Source organism: Ornithorhynchus anatinus, chromosome 20 (genome assembly GCF_004115215.2).
Source record: "Ornithorhynchus anatinus isolate Pmale09 chromosome 20, mOrnAna1.pri.v4, whole genome shotgun sequence".
Taxonomy (NCBI): Eukaryota; Metazoa; Chordata; class Mammalia; order Monotremata; family Ornithorhynchidae; genus Ornithorhynchus; species Ornithorhynchus anatinus.
Window position 1 is genome coordinate 4805422 of NC_041747.1, and position 14741 is coordinate 4820162.

Consider the following 14741-nt stretch of genomic DNA (forward strand, 5'->3'; position numbering starts at 1 on the left):
ATAAAGATTGCAAACCATCATTTAAATATCTGAAGATGATCAAATCGAGTAGGTTCTTAGTATGTAACCTCTTAATAGGACTACAGCGTATTGGTGTAAACTGCATTCACTTATAATTCTAGCACATTCTGACTCCTAAGAAATAATTGATGATTCTGTAATTTATCACCATTTTTTATTTCTAGCATATTTCATGAATCCTTTTCCATTTGATAATTTGAGATTGCGAGCACCTGAACATTAATCATAAGTTGAAATGTCTATTGTTTTTGTGCAGTATCAGTTTTGATATGAGCAGTAACATCTTGATAATTACTATGCTCCCAAATTAGTTGCCTAAAGATGATCCAAAAATAAATTGCAGTGGCGGTTCTTTTTTCTAGATGGACCTCGGCCATTACAGAAAGAAATCATATCACTTCGAGCGTTTATGCTGCTCTTTCTGAAACAGCTTATATTAAAGGTAAAATACATTTTTACAATGTTAACACTTTTGTAGAAAATTAACTGCTATTAGTAATTTCTAAGAGAAATAGCAATTATGTTTGTGATGCTAATAGAAAGATAAGGCTTTTAGAACTCTTATTGAGTGAAGACATTAAAGTTGATGGGATGTTATCTCTAAGATATGAAAGAATTGAACATCTAGATTTTGTTGACAGGAAAGTGCTTTATTGTACAATTAACTTATAGTACTTTATTTTGGGATAGCTTGAAAATGAGAAGTGTCTAATTTGGGTGCAGCTAATAATATCCTAAAGCCAATTGACTTTGGTGATTGCATTTTTATAATAAATAGCTTACAGTTAAGAATACGCTTCTAGTCATTGATTTATTTAATTAAAATTTTACTTAAATCATTTTTTTCATTATTGGGTTAAGCCTGTGACGCATCAGCTCATTTATCTAGAAATGACTTATAATTAAACCAAAGTTATAATTTCTAGTTGTAATTGGTTTCTCTTTAAATAGAAATGATTAATAGTTTCTTGTGTACATGGCTTCTAACTAATGAAATACCAATTTTTTTCATTAGGATCGAGGGGTCAAGGAAGATGAACTTCAGAGTATATTAAATTATTTACTAACAATGCATGAGGTAGGCTCTACTTTAATTGATTCTAAATTGTTTTAATGTTCAAATACTTGACTCAGGGTTAGCTTACAAAATGTTGATGCTTGCTTCCCAGGATGAAAATATTCATGACGTATTGCAGTTACTGGTGGCGCTAATGTCAGAACATCCAGCATCAATGATACCTGCATTTGATCAGCGAAATGGTATTCGGTGAGGCCGCAATATTGGTTACTTGAATCTTGTTTTTGCTGAACATGGGGTGACTGTGTAAAATAAGGCTGAATTAGATGGCTGTACTGTAGAGATGCAATAGAAAAAGCAGGAAAGAACCAGGTGAAGATAGGTAGGTCTTCCAAGTAGAGACACTTCAAAAATGGATTGGGGAAAAGGGAAGCTTAGTTGGAAGATTAGAAGACAGACTAAAAAAGAATCCATGGAAAAAAATACATAGAGATGGGGGTTGACTAGGGGAAGAAATGGAGCAGTTATTTTATGTACTAGTTGTATGTAGTTTGATTGGCAACCATGCGTGCCTAGTGTTATCTTTTCATATCGCTGAATTTTAAGAGATTTGAGATGCAGGAATTTTAGACATTTAAAGATGAAAAATTAGTGCACATATATTTTGCAAGTCCTAGAAAAGAAAAAGCAGGGTCTGGCCAAATTTATTTTGTGGTTATGAAAGCAAATCATATATATATGTATATATACATACATACATACCTATATGTATATAATGATCTCTCATATGGGTGTACTTATTTTTTTCTGAAGTTCATATTTGGAAATTTCAATGCAGTAAACTATCATACTCCAACTGATTAAATTGAAAAAAAAAATTAAGAAAGTTAGGCCATTCTTCTGCCTCTTCTTTGTCCCAAATGAATTCTCAAAAGCCAGGGATCCTTCCCAAACCGCATTCCCTGCTCCATTATACTGCAACTACACCAAGTTGCTATGTAGCTGAAATAGGTGCAGCCCTGATGACTTTTGAAACTCCATATTTTCCAGAGTCAGTGGAAGTGGGTCTGATGATAATTATGCACTGTATTTAGTGCTCATTCTGTTCAAAAGCCCTGGGCAAAGTTCTAGGAAAGGTAAAAGAAAATCAGATGAGAGTAGTCCCTACCACTAATGGAGCATGTGCTCCAAAAATGAGAGAGAGCAAGTATTGCCATTATCCTCGTCTGCTTTTTTTACGGTTTAGTGAAGCATTCGTGCCTGCTGAAAAATAATCAGTGAGCGTTACTTGCAGCAATGCAAGAAACGGTCCTCTTGTTGGAAAAGTTACTTGACTTTTGAAAGTGTGAAGCTTGCACTTAGGAAGTTTTAGGCTTTGGAAAAATTGGACTTTTTTTAACGAGTTATTGAAACCCATATGAGATGCGCTTTTATGTATTTTTCCCGGCTACTCTGATGCAAGAAGCTATTGCACTTGTTGATTAATAAGCAATTGAAGTTAACATGTATTTTACTTTATTTTAAGGGTGATTTATAAATTGTTGGCTTCCAAAAGTGAAAGTATTTGGGTCCAGGCTCTGAAAGTGCTGGGATACTTTCTCAAACATTTGGGTCACAAGTAAGTATACCTTTTGTTCACAGTGAATTACGCAATATGGAATGACTGTAAGTTCCCCCCTCCAGACTGTAAGCTCGTTGTTGCCAGGGAATGTGTTTATTGTAGTTTTGACCTCTCCCAAGCACTTCATACAGTGCTCTGTACACAGTAAGTGCTCAATAAATAGGATTGATTGAATGAATGAATGGAAGACAAGAGCTTGGGAGGAAGAGAGAGAACCCATTGAGGATTAGCAGGTAGATAGGGCAGACAAGCTGGTTTGGGCAGTGAAGGGCTCCGTGTAGTACAGGCGACCCCAGTGGTGTGTGGACATCCAATTGTGGGTTCTAGTCTTCAATCCCTGTGAGCCCCGTAAAGCATTCACAAGCACCGTCATCAGCATTTGTATATTGAGGGTCTAACGTTTGGAGAGCACTGTACTAGTCACCTTTGACCTTACAATGAAAAGAAAACTACATGGTCCCTGTGCTCAAGAACCAAGTAAACCGATGGGATAGACAAGCAAATGCATATCGCGAGCATCTAAGAGGTAAAAGATTAAGTGTGTAAATATGTCATTAAATAAATTTGTCCAAGAAGTGTAATTCGTACATATACTGAGAGCGACAGGTATAGTAACAGGGTCAGAAAAACGGGTACCCTTTGGAGGTTGCTTTTGGGGAGGGCTCTGAAGCTGAAGAGTGTGGTTTGGTGGATCTGAATGGGGAAGGGCTTTGAGGATCTTGATAAGAACTGGATATTTGCACATATTATTTATTTGCCTTGTCACTCCTAAAAGTTTATAAGCTCTGTAAGAACAGGGACTGTGTCCATTCTTAAAATGTACCTCATTTGTGTAGCACAGTTCTAAACGTCCTTAGGGGTTTAATAAACACTTGTTCAACTGACTCTGGCTTCACCAACGGAGAGCTGTAGAATTAGGTTTTGCTGGTTAGTAGGGCTTAATGGGGGATTATTGCTCTTGACTTCACCTTGCCAGAATGTGTAGTTGCCAGACCACCAAAAATGCTCCCCAGTCTCATTCTTCAAAGATCAGAGTCAAATGTTCTATTCTGAATTTTTTCTTTTCCCTAGGAGAAAAGTTGAAATTATGCACACCCACAGTCTCTTCACCCTTCTCGGAGAGAGGCTGATGCTGCACACAAATACTGTGACTGTCACCACGTACAACACTCTTTATGAGGTAGAAAACAATGAAATCTGTGTGGAAATCATTCAAATGTCATTTTCATAAAATATATGAACATGGGGGAAATATTAATTACTGTGAGGCATTTTAGTTTATCGAATTAGGATCCCAAATAGAATTTATTTTCTCTGCCTACAGGTTGTATAAGCTTCTTGGTTGATACTATTTTTAACTGCTCATCTTATTCAAAATATGCATTTTTTGGAATTTGATAATTCTAAGATTTTTATTGCATTTAGTCTGTGGTATGTCACTTCAGTGTAGCATCACATGCTACGAAGGAGCTTAAAAACAGACAGTCCTTTAAAATGTGCACTGGCTTGTAATATATAAAACCTTGACAAGTCTTTCATCTTCCCCTACTCCTTTCCTACTCTTGTTTTCTCCTTTCCAACAAAGTTTCAGTATCTCAGTATACTTCCCTTGTTCCAATCCACTCAGATGAAATGCCATCCTTTGTGCTTGCTGGGTTAATGTAATGTCCTCTTTCAAATAGAATACATGTACCAAAAGATAGGGACCTCTCTTTGCCTAGATTTTTTTTTAAACTAGCTTTTGATTTTTCTTCTAGACTCTACGCTCTCTTTGGGCAGGGAACATTTCTCCCGACTCTGTTGTGCTGTTCTCTCCCAAGGGCTTAGTACAGTAGTGCTCTGCACACAGTAAGCACTCAATAAATGCCATTGATTGGTTGGTATAGGGCCAGGTATTGGGGGGTGTTTATTTTGCAAGCCTATCGGTGGTTGCAAGCACCCTACAGAATGTTCACCCAGGGATGCATGCTCAGACTTTTGCTGATATACTCCAAAACTCGTAAGCTCTGCCCCTGACATTATTATGTCCAGTGGCTGCAGGGGGGTCAGTTACCTCCCCGCGCCCTCTTCCCCTTAACCTGGTCCTTTACCATTCTTCCGTTTGCAATATTTTCCTGGTCCCCTTCCGCACTCTGAACCCGCCACCTCCATTTGCTCTTTTTCTTTGCTTTGAGCCTCAAGCTGCACCTCATACACCCCCCACTCCTACTTCCTCTGCCTGGTTGAAGCCCCACCTCCCAGTTCAGGCCCCAGGCAGGGGCATGTGGACTGGAACAAACAAGGAAAGGATGGAGGGTAGCAGCTTTTTGACAGCATGTCTGCAGGGCCATCAGGTATGCCTCTTTCCCTTCCTGTCCTGCTTCCACCTAACCAATAACTCGGGTAGAGCAGAGCAAAAGAATATGGCACAAGCAGACGGTTTAGAGATGTGCCTTTTGTCTCCATCAGGATGGTGCTCTGTCTTTATAACTGGGTTTTGGTTGTTGTTGTTTTTTAGCATTTGGGGATTTCTTTTGATTTTTGAATTCTTTGGACGTGATCTTAAAGGGTCTCCAGTCAATGAGCATGTTTTCGTATTTACACTCCCATGCATTGGTTTTGAGAGCATCCTTTCCTCTTCAGGGGCCTTCTCAGTTCTTTTTCCTTGAGTATATTTGGCTGTCTTTGCATTTCCCCGTGTTCCCTCTCCTGGGAATGACTTTGTTTTCTCCAGTCTCAGAAATCCACTGTCTCTAAGCAATGAGTTCCTTCCCTGCCTGTAGCTCACAACAAATGTTTAACCTTAGATGAACACTATGCGTTGTGCCTTTGCCTCACCCATTCTGGCAGTTAGTTTTAATATCTCTCATCTCCTCTGGGAAGATTCGAGGCAAGTGAAGTTCTTGAAGATAATTAGCATTTGAATGGTAGAATGACTATGTTGTGCTTATTTTTCTGAGTGCCAAAAATCTTTTGAACAATTTCAGGGTGGAATGGAGTGTGTTTGGTCTCAAAAAGACAGAACAGCTATTAAGGTTTTATGATATCTGGAATTGGGAATCTTTGTATCATTTATTTTTAGACTATCTAGGAGATAAACATTTTTATGCTTTTTTGCAAGATGAAAGGATTTCTTTCCAGAGCAGTTTTTCAAGTAGAATAATTGTTACAAATAGATGCTATGTCTTTTACTTAGCAAATTCATTATTATGTCTTGAGAACTATTGGTTGTATTGTATGGCATTATTAAGTTTTTACTGGTGGTTAAATGTAAAGTACATCTGGCCAAAGTGCCTTGCCATTATTTCAGGATCTTACAATCGCTGGAAACTGATTAGAGACTAGATTTTTCCTTCCCACATTCCCTAGGTCATTGTGAAGCCCAATCTTCCTTCAATTACCAAGTGAAAACTATTGGTTAGAAAACACTTACCCCAAACTCTTTCCAAAAAAAAAAGTGAATCTTAAAGATCGTTAGTTCATTTTGACACTTTGGCAGAATTTATACATGCTTTAATCAGTTCTGTTCCTGACTCTTCTTATTTGCTATTCTCACCTAGGCAAGAGAAAGCAGTCTGTCTCTCTTAGCCATGAGTCAATTAGAATCCTTAACCTTTCTAGGTCTCCCCTTGCATTTACCATCTTCAGCCAGTTTAATGAATGGGGAGACGTTATCACTTGATCCTTAGACAATTTACTTCATAAACTGCTGAGTACTTGCCGTCTGCTGCTAAGCCTTAGAGATAGTGGACCGCGGAAGCGAAATTAAGATACTGTTCTACCCAATCAATGGTATTTATTGAGCACTTAGTGTGAGCGGTGCACTATATTAAGCACTTGGGAGAGTACAGTATAGCAGTGTTGGTAGGCACGTTCCTTGCCCAAAACGAGCTTACAGACTGGAGGGAGGAATTTAAAATCTAAATGGGGATCGCCAGGAAATAGACCGGAGTGCCGAAACACAAATAAAAATACCCTTAAAGTTCTAGATACATCGCAAGGGCTTCAAGGTGAAATGTTTGTAGTAGTTGAGAATTAAGGTAGGCTGTAAGGGCGTGAGCTTTAAAAAGTATTTGAAGAATCAGAGGAAGATGGCTTGGCAAATTGTAAGGGAGGGGACAATTCAGGTCACAATAGTAACTGTGCTATTTAAGTGCTTACTATGTGCCAAAGCACTGTATTAAACTCTAGGGTAGGTATAAGACAATCAGGTGATAATTCTGAGAGTCCCACATGGGATTCGCAGTTTTAAGTGGAACAACAGGTATCGAATCCCCCATGCTACAAGATGAGGAAATTTGGAGCCCTGAGAAATTGAGTCTCTAAGGTTACACAGCAGGCAGGTGGCAGAGCTGGGATTAGGATGCTGGTCCTCTCCTTCCCAGATTGGTACTCGTCCACTAAGCCATGGATCAGTGGGATCATTGGGGTCAGATGTGGAAAATTAATTAGTGTCAGTAAGATTGGTTCGTTTAGAGTGTATAAAAGATGAACAGAATTCTGTTCTTCCATTTGTTCTCCAGATGCACAGGGAAGAGGAGGCTCCCTCTGCCCTGTTCTTTTTTGGCGCCCTAAGGGGAGAATCCTTTCCCACCTATTGGGATTCTTTACCATCTGGCAGGTTTTCACACAAGCTGATGCCCTTGTCTTGGTTGGGGAGAATGTATTTCATAATTAATTCTGTTTTCTTTTGTTTCTTGTCAAAATTTCTGTTGATAGAGATATTCAGCAGTCAGAGTGAGTCATCTGAAACCTTCTATGTAAGGAGTGGGAATTGGCAGAGTCCTTGCTTAGACTATGGTAGCAGGAAATACATTAGACTAGTTAGTTGGCCTTGTAGTTCAGGTTTCTCAGGTCTTTTCAGTTTTGCTAGAAAGCCAGGCTAAATGGGTTCTTCCTTTACTTCTGTTGTGGCAAGGTAGGTTTACGCGGTACAGTTACTCCCTAAATACGTGGAACATTATATTTAAAATGACTTGGAACTGTTTTCTTTGGGGCCTTTTCAGGGATTCCTGGAATCCCAGATTTTAAGGCGGATGTTGGTTTTAGTTACCATCTTAATGTGCAATTAAATTAAATATATAGCCTCCCAATATATTGGTTCTACCATATCTAAAATCCTATAGCTAATTATAAAATCTCTTGGTATTCCTCGAACTGACAGAATTTGTTCAGTATTTTTAGACTCCGTTATCAAGCCGAAGTGTATGGCGCCGGTCTTTAGACTTGATATGCCTTTTAAGTGTTGCTTTTATTTTGAACTCAGATTGCTACATGATTGTCTGGTTTTGTACCCTGCCCTCTGCTGTGTCAGTCAATATTCTGTATTTGTCTTCGTGTACATATATAAGCACACGTCCACCTACATACTAAATTCCAACCTTCCACCCTGGTGGTCGAGGATAGTGAAACTTTTTGTTCATTCTCAATAATGCCCATGGTGACCGCTATTCTTTCTAAAGCACAAAGTTTTTAAGACTTAAGGTTGAATTTGTGTTAAATGCTAAAGAGATTCTGAATTGTTTATATTTCAGATTTTGACAGAGCAAGTGTGTACACAAGTTGTACACAAGCCGCATCCAGAGCCAGACTCCACGGTGAAAATTCAGAATCCAAGTAAGCTCATTGTAAATAGTTCATTCTTTATAGCCAGGTATAAATAATAACAACAATAAGAAGAATGGTACTTAAGCATTTGCAATATGCCAGGCACTATACTAACCACTGGGGTGGATACAAGCAAATCAGGTTGAACACAATTTCTGTGTCCCACGTGGGACTCACGGTCTCGATCCCCATTTTACAGCTGAGGTAACTGAGACCCAGAGAAGTGAAGAGACTTGCCCAAAGTCTCACAGCAGGCAAGTGGCAGAGTCCGGATTAGAACCCATGACCTGCTGACTCCCAGGCCCTTGCTCTATCCCCCGTGCCACGCTGCTTCTCAGTTAGAGGACAAAGTGATTACTGATTTTCATGAAGTTTACAAAATATTAGTTTCCCTCCCTTCTGTGCCACCCATGCACTTGTATCTGCACTCTTAGGCACTTGACATTCACCCTACCCTCAGCCCTGCGGCGCTTATGTACTTATCTGTAATTATTTTGCTGTCAGTCTCCCCTTTATAGACTGTAAATTCCTTTTGATTAGAGAACACGTCTACCAACTCTGTTGCAGTGTCCTCTCCCTAGGGCTTAGTGTCGTGCTCTGCACGGAATAAGCTCTCAATAAATACCATTGATCGTGTATTTGGGATTTTCATATGACTTCTTCTACACTTCCAGTGATCCTTAAGGTGGTTGCAACCCTGTTGAAAAACTCCACACCGAGTGCAGAACTGATGGAAGTCCGTCGTTTATTTCTGTCCGACATGATAAAGCTTTTCAGTAATAGCCGTGAAAACAGGAGGTATGGAAACCAAAGGTTGGAACAGAGTACTTGACTTGGTTCCTTACTAACTTTCACTCTCTCTCCCTCCCTAATTTTGTGTCCTTTATTTTGTCTAACTTTTCCTTGGATAACTGAGGTCAGTTTGGCATTATTTCATTTTATATCATATTATTACAACTTGAAACAAACGTAGTCTCTAGGCAGTGTGATAAGGGCAGATTGAACTGAATAATTTACTGATGTGGGTTAATCAGAACTGAATTTGTGTTTTGTGAGTACTCCGAAAAGTTGGACTTGATAGCTTTCTTCATGTTTTTCGTGTCGTCGTCTAAAACTCGAAATGAATAGTTACTGAACTTTTATTTCCCTGTTTTGTGATTCATTTATTTCCTTGCAAGATGTTTACTGCAGTGTTCAGTATGGCAGGACTGGATGTTCTCTCTTGGCTACATCAACCCCAAGAACTCGGAAGAACAGAAGATTACTGAAATGGTGTACAATATATTCCGGATTCTCCTGTATCATGCGATAAAATATGAATGGGGAGGCTGGCGTGTCTGGGTGGATACACTCTCGATAGCTCACTCGAAGGTATCAATTGGTTTAGAATTAGTTATTGAAGTGTAATAATAATAGTATGTTGGTATTTGTTAAGCGCTTACTATGTGCAGAGCACTGTTCTAAGCACTGGGTTAGATACAGGGTCATCAGGTTGTCCCACGTGAGGCTCACAGTCTTGATCCCCATTTTGCAGATGAGGGAACCGAGGCACAGAAAAGGTAAGTGACTTGCCCACAGTCCCACAGCTGACAAGTGGTAGAGCTGGCATTCGAACCCATGCCCTCTGACTCCCAAGCTCGGGCTCTTTCCACTGAGCCACGCTGCTTCTCATATCTTGGCTGTGAGACTGTGAGCCCGTTATTGGGCAGGGATTGTCTCCGTCTGTTGCCGAATCGCACACTCCAAGCGCTCAGCACAGGGCTTTGCACAAAGTAAGCACTCAATAAATACGATTGAATGAATGAATGAATGAATGAATGAATGGTGAGTTACTTAGTATATAAACCATCCCCAGTTGCCTAGTGCCATCTTGTGGCCAGCACCGTTTATGGCAGGTTCATTGCAACAGTTGCGTTTCATTGTTTTGAGTTCTTTATTGCTGTGGCGCTCAATGAAATGCATTCAATTCTAATTTTATCATTCAATTGGCTACCTTAATTTATCTTTTCATGTGAAAATACGTATTTTTCTATTTACTATTTAATACTTTTCGTCCTCCGCCGGTAGTGGAAAAAGCACGGGCTTGGGAGTCAGAAGATAGGGGTTCTGATACCAGTTCTGCCACTTGTCGGTTGTGTGACCTTGGGCAAGCCATTTAACCTCTCTATGCCTCAGTGAGCTCATCTGGAAATGGGGATTGTCTGTGAGCCCCATGTGGGACAACCTGATTACCTTGTATCTACCCCAGCACTTAAAACAGCGCTTGGCACATTAGTAGGTGCTTAACAAATGCCATCATCAACATTATTATTACTATTATTATTATTATTAGGCTGGAAGCCCCATGTGGGGCAGGTACTGTGTCTGACATGTTTATTTTGGTTCTACCCCAATGCTGCTGTTTATAATCGCCAATATTATAGGTACTGTTTTTGAATTTTGAACTCTTTCTTCGTCATTACTCCAGCCCAGCAAAGCACACTTTCCTCATTGAGGATTGTAGTGTTCTAAGAGGGAATTTGAATTTTCAGATGCTCTGAGATTTTTCAGGGCCATTCTCTCACTTTATTGGCCTCATAGGAATCATTTTGAATGTCTCTAATCTCTCTGAAAGCTCTTAGTTTTAACTGTCCTACTTTTTAGGTTACTTATGAGGCTCATAAGGAATATCTCGCCAAAATGTATGAAGAGTATCAGAGGCAAGAGGAGGAAAACATTAAAAAGGGGAAGAAGGGCAATGTGAGCACCATCTCAGGTCTCTCATCTCAAACAACAGGAGCAAAGGGTGGAATGGAAATCCGTGAGATAGAAGACCTTTCCCAAAGCCAAAGCCCGGAAAGCGAAACCGATTACCCCGTGAGCACAGATAACAGGGACTTGCTCATGGCCACAAAAGTATCAGATGATGTTCTTGGCCACGCAGACAGACCAGGAGGCGGCGTCCACGTGGAAGTTCACGATCTCTTAGTCGATATAAAAGCTGAAAAAGTGGAAGCGACGGAAGTTAAGCTGGATGATATGGACTTATCACCTGAAACTCTGGTGACTGGGGAGAACGGTGCTCTTGTGGAAGTTGAATCCCTTCTGGACAATGTATATAGCGCTGCTGTCGAGAAACTCCAAAACAATGTACACGGAAGCGTGGGCATCCTTAAGAAAAGTGAGGAGAAGGATAACGGCCCGTTGATAACACTGGCCGATGAGAAAGATGAACCTACCAATAATAGTACCTCATTTCTCTTTGATAAAATACCAAACCAAGAGGAGAAACTTCTACCCGAACTTTCTACTAATCACATTATTCCGAACGTTCAGGAGACCCAAGTGCATCTCGGGGTTAGCGATGATCTGGGCCTGCTTGCTCAGATGACGAGTAATGTAGATATGACCTGTACCACCAATATAATGGAGGACAAGGAGTTTAAAATTCACACAACTTCAGATGGAATGGGTAGCATATCTGAGAGAGAACTATCTTCCTCTTGCAAGGGATTGGAGTACTCGGAGATGACTGCAACGGCCCTCGAAACGGAGTCTTCTGGAACCAAAGCGGCTCCTAATATTGAGGCGGGAAGTATAGTGTCAGATACGGAGAGGTCTGATGACGGTAAAGAAGCAGGGAAGGAAATCAGAAAGATCCAGACGACGACTACCACTCAAGTAAGTTAACACCTCCGAACCGTAGAAATGGTTGGGGAGATGGGTCAACCGAATGATCTTCTCCCATTCGCTTTTCCACCACTTCTGTATTTCCCAAAGGAACTGTTGAACTTTGTCTAGAAAGTAGGACTGGTATCTAGCACAGGCTCTCTCATTTACACCCTTCATCCTACTCCCAATCATAATTTCCCGTTTTGGTCTGTTGAGCACCAGGCCCTACCCTTTCCTAAATTCTGGATTGAGGAGTCGATGAGGTGCGATTGAAGGGCAGCGATAACAAGCATCCAGATCTAAAGCCTGTACCCCTAAGGAAGACATTCTGGTAAAAATCATCCAAACTGCCGTCTGCCCAGAGCCCTCTTGTGGGTTCGTTGTGCTCTGCTACCTTCTCTGATTGATCAAAACCTTAGGAGCAGGAGAAGGTGTAGACTGGCTAGGATCCGAGGAGAATACAGTCCGTTTTCCCACGGTGAGGGTTTTCATCATGCATGAGGACAGAATGCCGTGGGTTAATTACGGAGCACTCATCCGGCAACGGTGGACTTTACTCGTTTCTGTGGCCATGGGGTAAATGAGCAGGACTTTTTGGAGGGTAGCGAGAGTGTTCCAAGATTATCGGAGAGATGAAGTCAGGGAAGGGCGGGACAAAAAGGAAGTGGCACGAGAGACGCATGAGGTAGAGGCAAGGGAAAGGCAGGTGCAGAATGAAAGGCTTAGACGGACTGTAGAAGATAGAGTCGTACCTTCTTACCCTGTCTTTCTATTACACTCTTTTGTTCTTTTCCACACACTTTGTCTCCCTCACCCCAGTCTCTCTCTCTCTCTCTCACACACCTACACACAACACACTGGTGATCTTCCTTTCAGCCGGTGACAGCTGCGGGAGGAAGATACGGTTGAGCATTCAGAATGACCCTCGGGGCCCCTCAGAGCCCAGGCAGCAGTTGTGGTAACAGCCGCCCCTTTAGCCCAGAACGGGGTCAAGGCGGCAAGCGAGATGTTACGTAGCGTCTTTCTCCACTCAGTTCTGTGCTGTGCCAGCCGTCCCGCAGGCTGCAGATAACCCAGTTGGCCTCAAACCCGCCTGTCTACTTGTTTTGGTGTCTGTCTGCCCCCTTCTGGACTGTGAGCCCATTGTTGGGCAGGGATGGTCTCTATCTGTTGCCGAATTGTGCTTTCCAAGCGCTTAGTACGGTGCTCTGCACACGGTCAGCACTCAATAAATACGATCGACTGAATGAATAACACCATCTGGACACAGCATCTCCTCAGTAGTGGCGGAGTAGTTCTTTGGCTATCTTTTTATCGGACATGCTCTTCAGAACTCTGAGCAAAAATTTATAAAAAGGTGAGACTTTCCACCGAAAATACGTGTCCCCACTTTTTGGCAACTGATCATTGCCTTTGAGACAAGGTGACCTTGGAAGATGGGTGCTCTGGAAAACACGTTGAGACACTGGTTGCCATCTAGGAATTAGATCACAGTGTACTCCAAAGAGACAGTAGGCTCCTGCTTAAGGCACAAAATGATCTATTTTTACTGTAAGAGCGGAGTTTTTATCTAGTTACCAAATGCTTTTTTATAGTGTTGTCCTCCCGTTACTAGTCACACCAGAGTTGGAAATCAACCGGAGCAACAGAGGAGGGCTAATTCAGGTAAGGGTGGCTTTTCAGAGGGCAGCCCAAGGTCCACCAGACCATTGCGCCTCAACAGATATGGAAGGCTGATCCACAGACTGTGACTGTGAAACCCCCTCCCCATCAGCTACCTCTCTGATGAGGGAAGACCTCCCGAAACAGGGTGACACAACATCTCGCCATTGACAAGCACTCTATCTTTTTGCCTGCATTATGTAGGGAAAGAGCATATTCAGACTACAAGTTGAGACTTAGGTAATCGCTCTCTGGGACACTAACCTTGGGCATTCCCCCTCTCTGAACTTTTTCTCTTTGTTCTTTACCTCTTAAGGATATAGTGTGAATAACTAAGACACCCACAAAGCCTTAGAGCTCCTTTGGAAGACTGTAGGGTGTTAATTTAAGACAATCCTAGGAGTAGATGCATGAAGGTAATTGAAGTTGGAGGCGGTAAAAGCAGGGGAGCTCCCTCTGATTCCACATCTTCTTGCCCATCCCCGAACTCAGCGGCATTCTTTATCCCCCTAAGGATTTAAAACACCCCATATATGTCTAAACCCGTAAGTACCTCAGACTCCTCGTTAAGGAGATCACCGGCTGGACTTGGAGTAGATCTGGAGTCAGAAGCTGGCCTGTTAGGAGGTCAGAATTGGAGTCCAAATGGGAGGGGGAAATCATTGGGAAGCAACACGGCCTAGTGAATAGAGCCCGAGCCTGGGAGTCAGAAGGATCTGTGTTGTAATCCCGGCTGCGCCACCTGTCTGCTGTGTGACCTTGGGCAAGTCACTTCACTTCTCTGTGCCTCTGTTACCTCATCTGTAAAATGGGCATGAAGACTGAGACCCATGTGGGACTGGGTCGGTGTCCAACCTGATCAACTTGTATCTGCCCAGCGCTTAGAAGAGGCCTTGACACATAGTAAGTGCTTAACGTGCCCTTACAGCTATTGGAAAAGTTGAGGGATGGGCTCAGGATGAGACTGGCATTTAGCCGAGGCTGGGACTGTTACTGCCGGATGTGTCTGCCTTGGGCTCTCTGTTGTACCCAAGTGGGTAGACAGGTTGAGAAATCTGCGGGAAATGCCGATCGTGGAGGCCCCTGATATTCCTTGGAGCAGTGAGGATGAGGCCAGAGCAAGCCTTCCGTCCGGCCATACCACCCTGGAGTCATCGTCTCCACCCTGCCGCTTGGGAGGAC

General features: G+C 41.9%; 1 protein-coding gene across 8 annotated transcripts in view; it reads left to right on the top strand.

Moving 5' to 3' along the window:
• NBEA (neurobeachin) overlaps positions 1-14741 on the top strand; it is a 395298-nt gene that overhangs the window by 93577 nt on the left and 286980 nt on the right. For all 8 annotated transcript variants that reach the window (XM_029048269.2, XM_039914901.1, XM_039914903.1 and 5 more), the window contains exons 14-22: positions 384-463; positions 1037-1099; positions 1191-1288; positions 2565-2657; positions 3732-3840; positions 8174-8255; positions 8921-9044; positions 9425-9617; positions 10890-11906. In XM_029048269.2, coding sequence (XP_028904102.1) covers positions 384-463; positions 1037-1099; positions 1191-1288; positions 2565-2657; positions 3732-3840; positions 8174-8255; positions 8921-9044; positions 9425-9617; positions 10890-11906 — 1859 coding nt within the window. The remainder of the gene's footprint in view (positions 1-383; positions 464-1036; positions 1100-1190; positions 1289-2564; positions 2658-3731; positions 3841-8173; positions 8256-8920; positions 9045-9424; positions 9618-10889; positions 11907-14741) is intronic.